General features: G+C 32.5%; 1 protein-coding gene across 1 annotated transcript in view; it reads right to left on the bottom strand.

Annotated features, from left to right (window-relative positions):
- The window catches only part of LOC129222177 (cell adhesion molecule DSCAM-like), a 102,132-nt gene that overhangs the window by 13,108 nt on the left and 76,036 nt on the right, over positions 1 to 12,988 (bottom strand). The window contains exons 15-18 of the mRNA XM_054856642.1: positions 8,942 to 9,179; positions 5,933 to 6,031; positions 3,617 to 3,802; positions 528 to 821 (exon numbers count right to left, since the gene is read on the bottom strand). Of these exons, the coding sequence (XP_054712617.1) occupies positions 528 to 821; positions 3,617 to 3,802; positions 5,933 to 6,031; positions 8,942 to 9,179 (817 nt within the window). The remainder of the gene's footprint in view (positions 1 to 527; positions 822 to 3,616; positions 3,803 to 5,932; positions 6,032 to 8,941; positions 9,180 to 12,988) is intronic.

Below are 12,988 nucleotides of genomic sequence, written 5' to 3'. Positions count from 1 at the left end.
CTAGTTGGTAAAACAGTATTCACACTCAATCTTTTTCGAAGTCAGGCAATTCCCGTTGCACCATACATTCAACGACGTCTTAATTTAAAATTAGATGCATCACAAACGACTTTTTAAATACAATTACCCATAAATTGTTTGATACAATGTTGATTTTTTTGATTGTTTGGCAGATAAACTTGAAATTTATCCCCACATTTTATTATTGATGTAATTCAACTGACAAGCATTTTTGTTTCTTATTCTTTTTCTTTTTCTAGTTGAGCAGTTGGATAAAATTACTTTGAAGACATAATCTATACTAACGTTTTCACTCACACTAAATACCCCAACGAAATCAATGGGAAATTTTCATTTCAGATGATAGCACTCGGGGGTTAAATTTGTACTTACTTATTTTCTTTTAAATATAATATTTATTTACAATGCCATAGAAATTAAAGCATTAGTTTTAATTTTGATTATTTTACTTAGAAGTAAAATGTAAAAAATATAATAGCAATTAAACAAATTACAATAAATCTGACCTCCTGCAAGAGTCAAAGTTGCGAAAACGTATTCAGCATCCGTTGATCCAGCGTCATTTCTTGCTGTCATGAGCAAAGAGTACCATGTTCCTGGAACTAAGTCTGTAACTAATACGGTTTTCTGCTCTGGAATCACGTTATTACTAACTAGTGTCCATTCTTGAGATCCACTTATCTTGTATTGGATGATGAAATATCGAAGGGGACAGCCTCCATTGTGCCAGCTATTCAGATTAACAGACACGTTTGTTGAGTTGAGCGATAGTAAATGTCTCTTATCAGGTGCTAATGGAGCTATAAAAATTGAATTAAAACAAAGTTAAAAAAAATACATAAAAAAGCTTTAATACATTCTTAGAGTGCAGTAAACTCCCGATGATCCGCGAGGCGTATTACCCACGTGTCAGTCAACACTGAGGAACATCTATTTCCGCAGTAAAAAGCAAACTCCAATGTCTGCTTTTTATCAAAAATTTGTAGATTTAAAGTCAGTTGTTTTTTATTTATTTATTTATTTATTGTGTTTCCTTCATCGTACATACACTTATTCTTAATTCATGTTAAAATCTGTTGTGAAAAAATTCAAAAAATTTTTACTGTACTATACAGGATTTTCCGTTTAAACCTGCAAGATGTTTATTTCCGCAACCGTTAGTCCTAGATGTATACTTCCAATTGCAAAACTTTTCAAAATCAGATGCATAGTTAAGATATTGAAAGTTTGAAGCAAAACTAAAAATGAGTCAAAACATACAAAATTTAACTTTTTATACGAGCCCTAGGTTCTCTAACTAATATTTAGAGAAAAAATCTCCATTGAAAACTATTACTGACACAAAAAAACTTGATATTTGAGCGACCAAAACTCATGGAGGTATTCTGGTTCAAAGTTTTAAGGGACCATACAGAAGATGAGATTATAACTTATCGCCCATTCAGAAGAATGACAGGTCGTCAAAGTATGGAAAACAAGGAATTTATATGAAATACATCGCCAGCTCAGTCATTTCCAGCAGAGGACTGCAGTTTCGTGCTTATTAGCACTCATCAGCCAGGCATAGGAAAGTGACTGAGCTGGAGATGGAAAACCTCTTAAGGAAGCCAAGAGTGCCAAACAAACTGGTAGCTAATATAGAATTAGCGCAGACCAGACGAGTGACCGAAGCAATGGTTCGGTTCGACTAGAGGATTGAAGGCAAGGCATGGTATAGTCAGTAAATTACCGCCCAATAGCCAGGGCTAAAGCAGAAATACATGAAACACACCGCCAGCTCAGTCATTTCCAGCCGAGGACTGCAGTTTCGTGCTATTAGCACTCTTCAGCCCGGCATAGGAAAATTTGACTGAGCTGGAGATGGAAAACCTCTTAAGGAAGCCAAGAGTGCCCCATTGCTTCGGTCACTCGTCTGGTCTGCGCTAATTCTATATTAGCTATCAGTTTGTTTGGCACTCTTGGCTTCCTTAAGAGGTTTTTCATTTCCAGCTCAGTCACTTTCCTATGCCGGGCTGATGAGTGCTAACAAGCCCGAAACTGCAGCCCTCGGTTGGAAATGACTGAGCTGGCGGTGTATTTCATGTATTTCTGCTTTAGCCCTGGCTATTGGGCGGTAATTTACTGAATATAAGGAATTTATATTTTTCATTGCTATTCAAAAACAAATGCAAATGTAATGCCGTGATACGCAAAAACAACCTACAAAACCAAGAACAATTTGAAAAACCACACTCTATGCACGCATATAATTTTTTTAACAGTTGTTAACTGCAATATCCCCCCCCCCCCCAAAGGTGTTATTGATAGCGAGTGAAACGTGGTGTAAGTCACAGAAGGCTGCTTTTTATATCTCGGTGAATATTGATTGTACTAAATTCAAACTTGCTGCATTGGAATTATTTTTCAAGGGAGATTATTTCCCTAAACATAAGTTAGTTGACACTGACTTGGGGCCCGTATAAGAAGTTAAATTTTGTATTTTGTGAATTATTTTTATTTTCACTTCTGATTTTGAAAATTTCCGTAATTGGAAAAGTATACATCTAGGATTAACGGTTGTGCAAATAAAGCTCTTGCAGGTTAAAACGGAACAATCTGCATATATGTTTAATGTTTAAAGAAATTATTTTGCATCAATGCAGTTAGGTTTTGAAGAAGGATAATGTTTTAATAATTTGTCCCTCATTTTTGACTTTTTGCGGTTTATCCACTATATTTATAATCTGCGGCACTTATCCGTGCCACCCAATTCCGTGGATAATCGGGAGGTTTCTATAATTCAAAGAAACTAATTGTAACTGCAAAAGTTTTAAACAGTTATCCTGAATTACGTTTTAAATGGCAAATTTCAAATAGATTTCGTTGAACCGCTGAATCTGTTGAATTGACGATAATATATTTTGATGCTGAAAATTAAGAATATCTGCTTAACTATGTAGTAATTCCTCTAAAAAAATATTAATTAAATAGCAAAAAAAAAAAAAAAAAAATCGATTTTGTAACTGTTCGTTGTATGTGACAATCATTGTTTTTAAAACAGCGTGACGAGATGATGAGAAACTCAAATGACGTTAAAAATTAATAATGCAAGAAATTTTAAGCTTAACGTTTACTGTAAATAAGGCAGTGAGAAGCAAAGGAATGTAAGTCGGCCTTTTAAAGTATTGAATAAAACGGTTTAAAGTTCAGATCCTAGGTAGACTTTTATTGAAATGTTTTTCTAAATCATGCTATATAGCAGCAACGGATTCCTTACCCCAATGCAGAAGACAAGTTCTCCTACTAGTTGTACTGGTTATCTTTTTTTTTTTTTTTTGGCACTTACGTCCGTTTGCCTCACACTGCCTGATATATGAAGGGTTAAATTAGTTTCCGTAAAACTCCGCCGATTAAGTTATTACTATTTTATTATCAGTAAAATTTAGTATTTGTAATCCATAACTCAGCACAACTGTTAAACTCAATTATTTGCATAAAAAATTGTCCACCGTACATCCGCGGCAGAAAAAAAAATTGGACAAGCTTTTTTTCTTGTATTTTTTCCCAGCTCAGAATCAAAAGGTAAATAGCAAAAATATGTTACTTTATTGCTTACCGCTGCCAGTAGTTTTAGTAGAAACAATTTCGCTGCTATTTCCTTTCCCAGCATTATTTGTTGCCACAATAAACATATAGTACTTCGTGCCACATAAAAGGTCATGAAGAGTAAAAGATGTTCTGTCTCCAGCAATTGGTGTTTCCTGCCAAGTAGTTCCATCCATTCTGTGATGTATTATAAACCCTATAAAACGCCAGCATATGTGCTTTATTAAGATTGAAAAAGGAAATATCTTCTTTAAGAGGTCGTTTATTAATTAGAGTCGGAGAAAAGTAAGTTTACGATACTATTTTTTTCGTAAATATTTTATTTATGAAATACTGCTAGTTTTTCTTTAGATTCGTATAAAAAATTACTACATTTTTTAAATTGAATTTAGAATTTAGGAAATGGTACAATTGGTTTTGCACTTGGAAAATTAATTCGAAAATAGTAATTCACACCAGCCGATATGCCGGGAAAAACGAGTTTAGATAACTGCATTTAATATGATAAAATAAACATATGTTCAATTCATAGGAGTTTCGTGCATTATTTTATTAATATTAATTAATGGTTAAATAGCATTAAAATAATTTCATGTTATTTTCTTTATACCGATAAGAAAAATCTCATAAAATACAACTTATTTTATAAAATTTTAAAATACAACGAAGCAAAAATTTATAGTCCTAAAATTAAAATATTATGCAGTTACTTAAATAATTTAATACAACTACATGTTGAATAAATAATAAACTCTCTTCAAAATATAACTTAATATAATTTATATAAAAAAATATATGTGAATCGCAACTCCTATGTTTACTTATGAATCAATGATTTTATCATACAGGTCATATAAGGTGTAACTAAAGCTACAGCAAAAGAGATAAACTATTAACAAACATAATTGATTTTCATTTATCTTCTTGTTTAAATTGTTCGTTCTTGACGAAACAAGCAGTGTGCACCTTTTTGTTCAGATTATTGCAAAATACCACCCAAATAATCCGGTATGCCGGATAAATCGAATTTTACGTCATGCTGGTCAACATGCTCAATTATGTATCACATATGGGCAACAAGAAATCACTCCATAAAGACCTGGCAGTTCAATAAACAACGAAGCAAGACGAATGCAATACATAAAAGAACAATCAATAAAGGAAAAATTGGTTGAGTTCAATAAATTTTCGTTAGAGTTCTGGCAGTTCAAAAAAATTTAGGCATTTCACCTAGTCTCTGAGATCTGGTTCTAAGCCTGGGTTCTAAGGAAGATGTTTTGCGTTCATAGGACTTATTTATGTATAAAGGCTTTTAAAAAGTACACTATTTTTTTATTGTGAAAACATGATGCATACTCAACAAGCGTCCACTACTTTTTTGTTGTGAAAAGATGATGGATACTCAACAAGCGTCTTGCATGAACTGATATTGAGCCATTCTGTGCATGCGTGGTTTTTTTCATGCCTGTTGATAGCTTCAGACACTGGCAAGTGAACTGAAGTTCGACTGAACTAGTATGTCGGGTTCTCATCGGTTCCCTTATTACAAGAATTTAATTTCAAATGAAGAACCATTGGAATATAGCTACTGCATCAAAAATTGCTAGAAACTGAGAGACAGCCAAGTGGAAGCCATTCGAAAGATGCAGACGGGTTTGGGTGATAGTTTTTCGGCACTTTTCTCACTTTTAGTGTCGACATTTTTTGCGAAAAACCAGATTCCTGTAGTTCAAGACGCTCCTTACTCTGTTGACATTATTCCTCGTGACTTCTAGTTTATAACCAAACTCAAGAGGTGATCGAGAGGTTAGTGCTTCTCCAGTCTTTTCGCCATTTTACTTGAAATTAAGATATCTGACGAGGACACCAATTTTACGTTAGTCAAACTCTGTTTGCCAGCCATTGACGCTATTGACAGACAGGGAAAGATTCCTGCATTTGCAGTAAGGTTCAAAGTGAGCTCGTGCAAACGTGCTTTATTCATATGCAACAAGATTTCACACCAAAAAATAAAGTCGGATACTTCTCCAACAGCTCCCCCCCCCCTCTCCCTTTTTAAGTCTAAGTAAAAAGTGAATCATTTGCACACCACAACTCACAAGTTACGGTAACTATTTACTATGCTCGTATCGTGGGAAGGATAATCATACAAAATGAGATTTTAAAAACATAATTAATACGTATTTCACAATGTTTACTCTATAGTTACTTGTAAGCAATAAATACGCATGATAATGCACAATTTTACCTAAAGAAACTATCAGGAGAATAAAAACACATTTGTTGCAATGCACAAATGGATCACTCCGATATCGTGTTTACTTACCATCTACTGGAGCTAATGGCAAGCTGAGGTATTCCCAGGATAATTTGATAGATGTTGATGTTGCATAATATGATTTAATGATGGGAGCAGATGGATGATCTGTATTGAAAAAGATATTCAGCAGTCATCAATTTACATGTATTGGATTGATTATAATGTTATATTTTTTTGTGCTCTACAAAATCATTTGCCATTTTGTAAATGCTTAAATGAGGTCGTTTCCGGAATTTTAAAAATATTTTTTTTCTGAAAGAGCATGTTTAAAAACAGGCTCTGACAATTTTTTATAAATAATTTGACTAAGTTTAATTTTTTATAAGAATATTTTAATCGTTGAGCAGATTCAATTTCATTTTTTACGCTTCTGCACATGACATCACAAATGATGAAATGCCATTCACTGATGCCATTAGCCTTAGCGCAATATTTAATTCGCATATTTACTCACATGTTATGGTTGGTAGCAAGCATAGAACACAATATTTAGTTCGTTTTAAATCACCATAACGTGGAAACTCGGTAGAGAGCAAGCGAAAGCATTCAGTGCGCCAGTGGATTACGCACCAAAGTATATCACTTGTGACGTCATAAAGACCACGCCTTGTTTGAAAAACGGACATTTAAAAAAATTAAAAATTAAATGTTGGGAAAATGAAATTATTCTCTGAGTCCATGTTGTTTTTATTTATTTTTTTTTTTTATTTTTTATTTTTATTTTTTGCTTATTCTATCTACTTCAGTGACTAAAAGTAGTACTTTTGAAGGATGGAAACAACTCCATTTTCATAAATACAATACGTGTTTCTTCTAGCAGAAAACATTAAACAAAAAATAGTAATTGGTAGATTTAAGGGGTTAGTATAAATTCGAATGCATGTGCTCTGGATGAGACTAAAAAATCAACAGTTCATAAATTGTTTAGCGATAGTTATAAAAAGCGGCCTTTTCTTATCTAATTTAAGTGTTGTAAATTTTTGCCCGATGAGCAAAAAGTATTGATTCACCAGGACCCCATTCTTCAATTTTTATCGATTTTCTCCGTTTAAATATATATTTTTTAATGCAAATATGTGCTCAAAGTTTCAAAATTTCTTAGCGATAGAACCAGAAAGAGACTTTTCCCCCATCTGAAAAGTGCTCAAAAGTTCGACGAGATGAGGTTTTTTTTTTCTCTTAGGAAATCACGAGAAAAGAAAAAGAAAAAAAAACTTTTGTTGCAATGAACAAATGGATCACTCCGTTATCATGTAATAACGGCTCCTAATAATTTGCACTGTTTTCGATGTTTTTGGTTTTTGTTCTTTATTATGAACATGTGCTTAAAATATTTGAATTCTTCAGCGATTATACGAAAATGGACCTTTTCTCACCTTAAGCGTTAAAAATTTTGATGTGAGCAAAAAAAAAAAAATGCATGAAAATTAATAGTAATGGAGTTTAAGGCCCTAAATTTTTGAATTTTGTTGACTTTTTCAGCTTTTGTAAACATACAGAAGAAATTAATATACATTAATAGGCAAATAATTTCTGGAAACGGCATACACGTGTTTCGAGAGGACACTTTCTTTTTTTGCTGCGAAAGAAGTGAACTTACCGATGCAAACACATTCTTTATGAGAAGTGGCCCTTCTATGAAAATTAAATTCCTTTGCAACATTTCTATGTTTTAACTGAATAACTATGGGGCCAGAGATCTATTCAGATGACAATGGAAAAGCTTTGAAGAATTGTGAAAAACAGAGTCATTGCTTTTTGATGGATTGAAAGTAATCTGACAGGTAACATTTTTGTGAGAGCACTTGCAGTAGTGATTAGAAATATCCTCTTGAAGAATGTCTGCCAGTATCGAGTGACATTTGCACCTCTGATTTAGCTGATCGGGCTCATTCAAGATGGAAACCATTGGTAAAAATTATAAGTATAATAATTAACCAGATTGTTAAACCATACTTGAGACAAGGAAGGTGTGGATAAATTTTAGACAGATATTTTTTTCCAAATTATTTGCTACTGCTGCAAAATTTCAAATTGCAGAAAAGTGGAAATATTTTAACATTATTAAAAATATAAAACTGATGGAAATTTTTACAGTATTTGCATTTTTTAAAAATAGATTTAAAATATCCCCCTCTCCCTTTCAAATGAACGCATGTCCCATGAAGGGACATGCATTTGAAAGCAAAAATATGACCACCCATAATTTTCAAAAATTTGGTATTACTATGTAATAAGGTTTATATAATGATGAGAAAAATATATTTCATGTAACTTTACACTACAAGCGAGAAGTGTTCCTTTGCTATTAGCCACTTTTTGCGGGGAAGTTTCTATTAATGTCTGATTTTTGAAAAAAGAAAAAAAATGCATACTCACTATTCAACTTCAAATATTGAACGGAGAGAACTTACCTCCACGAACCATGTTGCCCCATTTCTCCTCCTTTATACAATATTTTAAATTTGTGGCTCTTTATTAGAGATAAACTATATTTTAGGTTTAAATGCTCTTTAGTAAAAGTTAAAAGCTACAATGATAGATGCATAAATTTTTAAAATAACATTTGTTACGTTAATAAATAATATCAAAAACCTACAATAAGAAGTATTGGTTCAGTCACTTCTGGTAATATTTTCGAAAATTATTTTTACCTAATCCTGCTGCTAAAATGATTTACAACAACAGTTACGGTGCTATGACTATTCCATCTGGATCTGGTTTAGAAATAAGAATTTGGAATTGTGAATTTTAAGCACAATTCTAGTTGTAACTTCCCTCTCTAGCCCCATCCATATTTAAACATTTTTATAGCTTTTCATTTGTGTTAATTTTTAATTATATGTTTTAAAATATGTTTAATTTGTAGAAGACATTTGAACATATTCTTGCAAAATTTCGATAACTACTAAATCCACTTAAAATAATTAGAGACGTTGCATTTTTGAGTAAGATAGAATATTTCTCCTCCAACAGATTATGTAAAGAATCTAAAATGAAAATAAGGAAACGAACCGAATTCGAACGTCTTTGCTGTTACGGCCTCAGATGGTGGTCCAGCTCCTCGTTTGTTGAATGCTTGAATTATGAAACTATATTCAGTGAACCGGTTCAGATTCTGAACCTCAAAGACTTGTACATCTGCATCATGGATTGCGTCAACTGGGATAAACGTGTAAGGTCCTGGATTAGTTACGGTTTTGTAACCAACATAGTATCCCTCAATACTTGAAACTCGTTCTTCGGGTGGTGCCTATATAAAGTAAGAAGAAATATTCATTGAAATTTGCATATTTTTAACGAAAAAATAACAGACGTCAATTTTGCCAAAAACCAAGAGAAACAATTATTTAGTTTTTGATACTGAAGATTGTTTCGCTGAAACGTCACTTGGAACATTTTTTTTATTTTTGTGATTTTAATGTAATTATTGTAATCGCTAAGCTATTGCAAAGCTAGATGTTCTAGCAAATAATACGATCAATTTACGCTGCGGAAGCAAAGCATCCAATTTTAAAAAGTCTCAGTAAGTATGCCATTATATTTTTAACTGTTCTTTAATTTGTTCATTTCAGTTCATTGTGATTAAACTTTAAGACTTAATCAATCTTCACATCCTATTGATGACTACAATATTCGAAGTAAAGACACAGAACAATTGAAGGATTAATTAAAAGCAACTCAATGCATTTCGCATAGCGAAACATTCACTTTTACTTCAATGAAATCCAATAAACAAAACTAAATGTAGTAAAAATTCTTTTAGAAATGCCCGAAATGTTTATTGACCTTTTGTTACCTGTGTATTTTTTCCTTCGTTTAATTATGTTTGTTGAAGCAAAGTACTATCTAAAAAACATTCCAGTAAAGAAATTCAATCAATTGCCAAGAAGAATAAAAAGTTAACCATTTAATTTCCCGAGCTAATCCCATCAAATAGCGAAAGAACATCATAAAAGTTTGAACCCGAATTAGCAGTAAAACCAAAATAAATTAATTTTATTCTTCCTTAAGGAAAGAAAACGTAATTAACAAGCATCAATTGATCGATTTTTGTAGCTTCTTTATTTGTTTGCTCTGCTAGAATTAAGTTTCTTTCAAGGTAGTAAAATAATTTCCTGAAAAAATCAAAATGATTATTTACCACACAATAGACGGTAGACGGAGTTTTGATTTTAAAAAAGAAAGAAAATGTCGTTATGAAGTTTAAGGAAAAAAATGATTTACATACAACGTAGTAATTAAAAGCTGAAGTTTAATCAATAACATATTATTGGATTGATAAATATTTACACGATTCTTTTGTTAGGACTTCTATATTAAAATCGTGCTGATATTTTGATAAATTATTTTTTGACTGAATTGACTATTCTTGTGGCAATATTAGTTAAGATAAATAAACAAAATTTAGGTAGAAACTTGCAAATCTGTCATAACAGAAGTCCCTAACACATCGCTCGTTTAGAAGAAGAGTGCCACTATACAAAGTTTTAATTTTTCTTATTTTTTCGCTTAAAGGACCTCAAATGACGTTTTCTTCTTTGGGAAATATTGACAGATTTTCTGTTCTAATATTAACCACTGGAGAGCACAGAAAACTTACTTTTCGTAATGCAAATTGCCTTGAAGAGTTCAACTTCAAACGCTTCTCCTGTAAAATTTCATTTCTTCGTATTGTGGCACACTTCTTCCAAAAAAGCAACATGTTCTTAGATCTGCCCTTTACCCAGTAAGCTCTAGTAGAGATACGAGCTAAAACGAAGAGATTCTCTGCTGCTCGATGGCGCAATCATAGAAGATAAAATTTTAACGCACCGAATCACCTAATATTTTCTTATCCTTAAAATGCGTGCATGACAATTTATTATGCAAATTGAGTCATATTTGTATTCAAGCCTCAACAGTTAACTTTTTAGTAACATAAATATTAGATGTCCAACATGTCAAACTCATAAAATCACCTGTTATCTTTACAGAACTGCGATTTTACATGGTAGTCGCTTCAAAGGGAATTGTATAAAGAAAAGAATTAATTCTAAAAAATTTCGCTGATTTGATACTGTTTGATGCTATTGAACACAATGCGGTTTCAATGGGAAAAAGTTGGATATTGTCCAGTTAAAAGTCTAGTGCTTTTCAGTATATGAAAATAGTTATATTTTCCTGCCTCATTCGACATCAGAACTAACCTAGGTGCAAAAAATAAATAAATAAATAAATAAAAAAGGAGTGTCTTTTTAAGTTTTGTAAAAAGTCGATTAATTAAGTAATTTCGAGTTTAGTAAAATTGCAAAAATACAAATCAGAGACAAACATATATCCAAACATCTGTGAGTTTGTGCATAAACTTAAATGATGAATTAATTAGTTCAAATGCAGCACAATATTTCGTTAAATTGCATAATGTAACTTGAAATATACAGAAAATGAATCCGGAAAAATAAACGAATAAATATTACACATACTTATTTACTGAGTTTTAAAAGTTATCTATTATTACCATTGAGGAGGAACTGCAATGGACAGGTAAAGGACAATAACTGCAAATTTAATTAATTTATTTATTTATTTTTGCATTTTTGTCATCTATTGTAAGTATGCTTTATTATAAGAGCTTGCTTTTTTGGCTTCCGCTGAGAAAACGAACTGATGTGTGCCTCAAATGACTTTCTTTTACTCCAATTTAATGTCATTTTCCCATTATTGGTAATTTTACTGTGATTCAATAGTTTACTCTCTAAAAATAGCCAACAGTGGCCAAATTAAAACCAGATTTTTTAAAAACTGGCGATATATCGCCAAGTTTCCGCCAAGTTGTAACACCACTTGAGTTTACATCGAAATTAACAATGCTTTCCCTCCAAAAAGGGGCGAAAGACCCCCTTAGAAACACCCGAATGCAACCAAAAGGGGAGGTGCACAACTAGACCCCGCTAGGGGTCTACGTACCAAATTTCAACTTTCTAGGATTTACCGTTCTTCAGTTATGCGAAATACATACGCATATCCGCACCTACGCACATCCGCACATGCGCACATACATACCTACATACAGACGCCACGAGAAACATCGTTCTAACTAACTCGGGAATCGTCAAAATGGATACTTCTCGTGTCTATACGTTCTTAGGCACTTATCCACGTGTGGTCGAGTCGAAAAATAAACTCAACATTCATTCGGGGGTGGGCAAAATGGAAATCAAGGTCTATTTTTGAGGTAAAGTTTCTTCGCGAATACAACACTTCCTTTTTTGTAAAAGGAAGTAAAAAAAAAAACATCATAAAACGCCTAATCCCAACTTTCCTTTATTTTGATTATAAAACCGCGTGGCTTCAAATATCTCGAAAACTCATTTCTACAGAAACTGCCATTTACCTGCCCTCGTCAGCATAAAACCAAACAATTCCTTTGCACCAAATAAACAAAGGCGCGATAAAGAATGAAAACAGTTTGATAGTCGACCTCAGGATTGTCGGCAATCGCCTTCAAAGGAATTTTCATTAATAAAGTTACGTGAAAACAAGAGAAACCCGACTTGGGGAAAAATTAAGCAGTGGCGAAACAAGTGGAGCATCGTTGCATGTTTAAAACTCTACTAGAGGCTTGGTATAAAATTATTGTTTTCCATAGTTTTTCGAGAGTCAACAGCAATAAATATGACTATAAAATATTAGAGAAAGAATATTTTAAAAACAACAATTTCAAAAATGACGAAAAAGTACTCAAATTTGAGCATATCGCGAGTCAAAATGGCTCCGACTATGTGGGATTCAAATTTGAAACAAACTACTCATCTAGTACTTAAATCAACTTGTGTGCTCATTTTTGGGGGATTTGTTTTCATTTGTGAATACGTAATAATTTCAAAACTGAGTAGTATTATGTCCTCATTTTTGAGTATGAAATAATTCAGCACACAATTTTAAAACACTGGTACTCATATTTGAAACAAAAGGTTTCAAGAAAATTTAAAAACATGAATGGACTCATTTTTGAAAACTTCATTTTTCTCAGTGAAAAGAACACTTACAACTTAGTAACATCAAAACATAATGCTTCTG

This window comes from Uloborus diversus, chromosome 5, assembly GCF_026930045.1.
Source record: "Uloborus diversus isolate 005 chromosome 5, Udiv.v.3.1, whole genome shotgun sequence".
NCBI classification, from domain to species: Eukaryota; Metazoa; Arthropoda; class Arachnida; order Araneae; family Uloboridae; genus Uloborus; species Uloborus diversus.
Note: the sequence above shows the minus strand (reverse complement) of the source record. Positions and strands in the feature narration are given on the sequence as shown.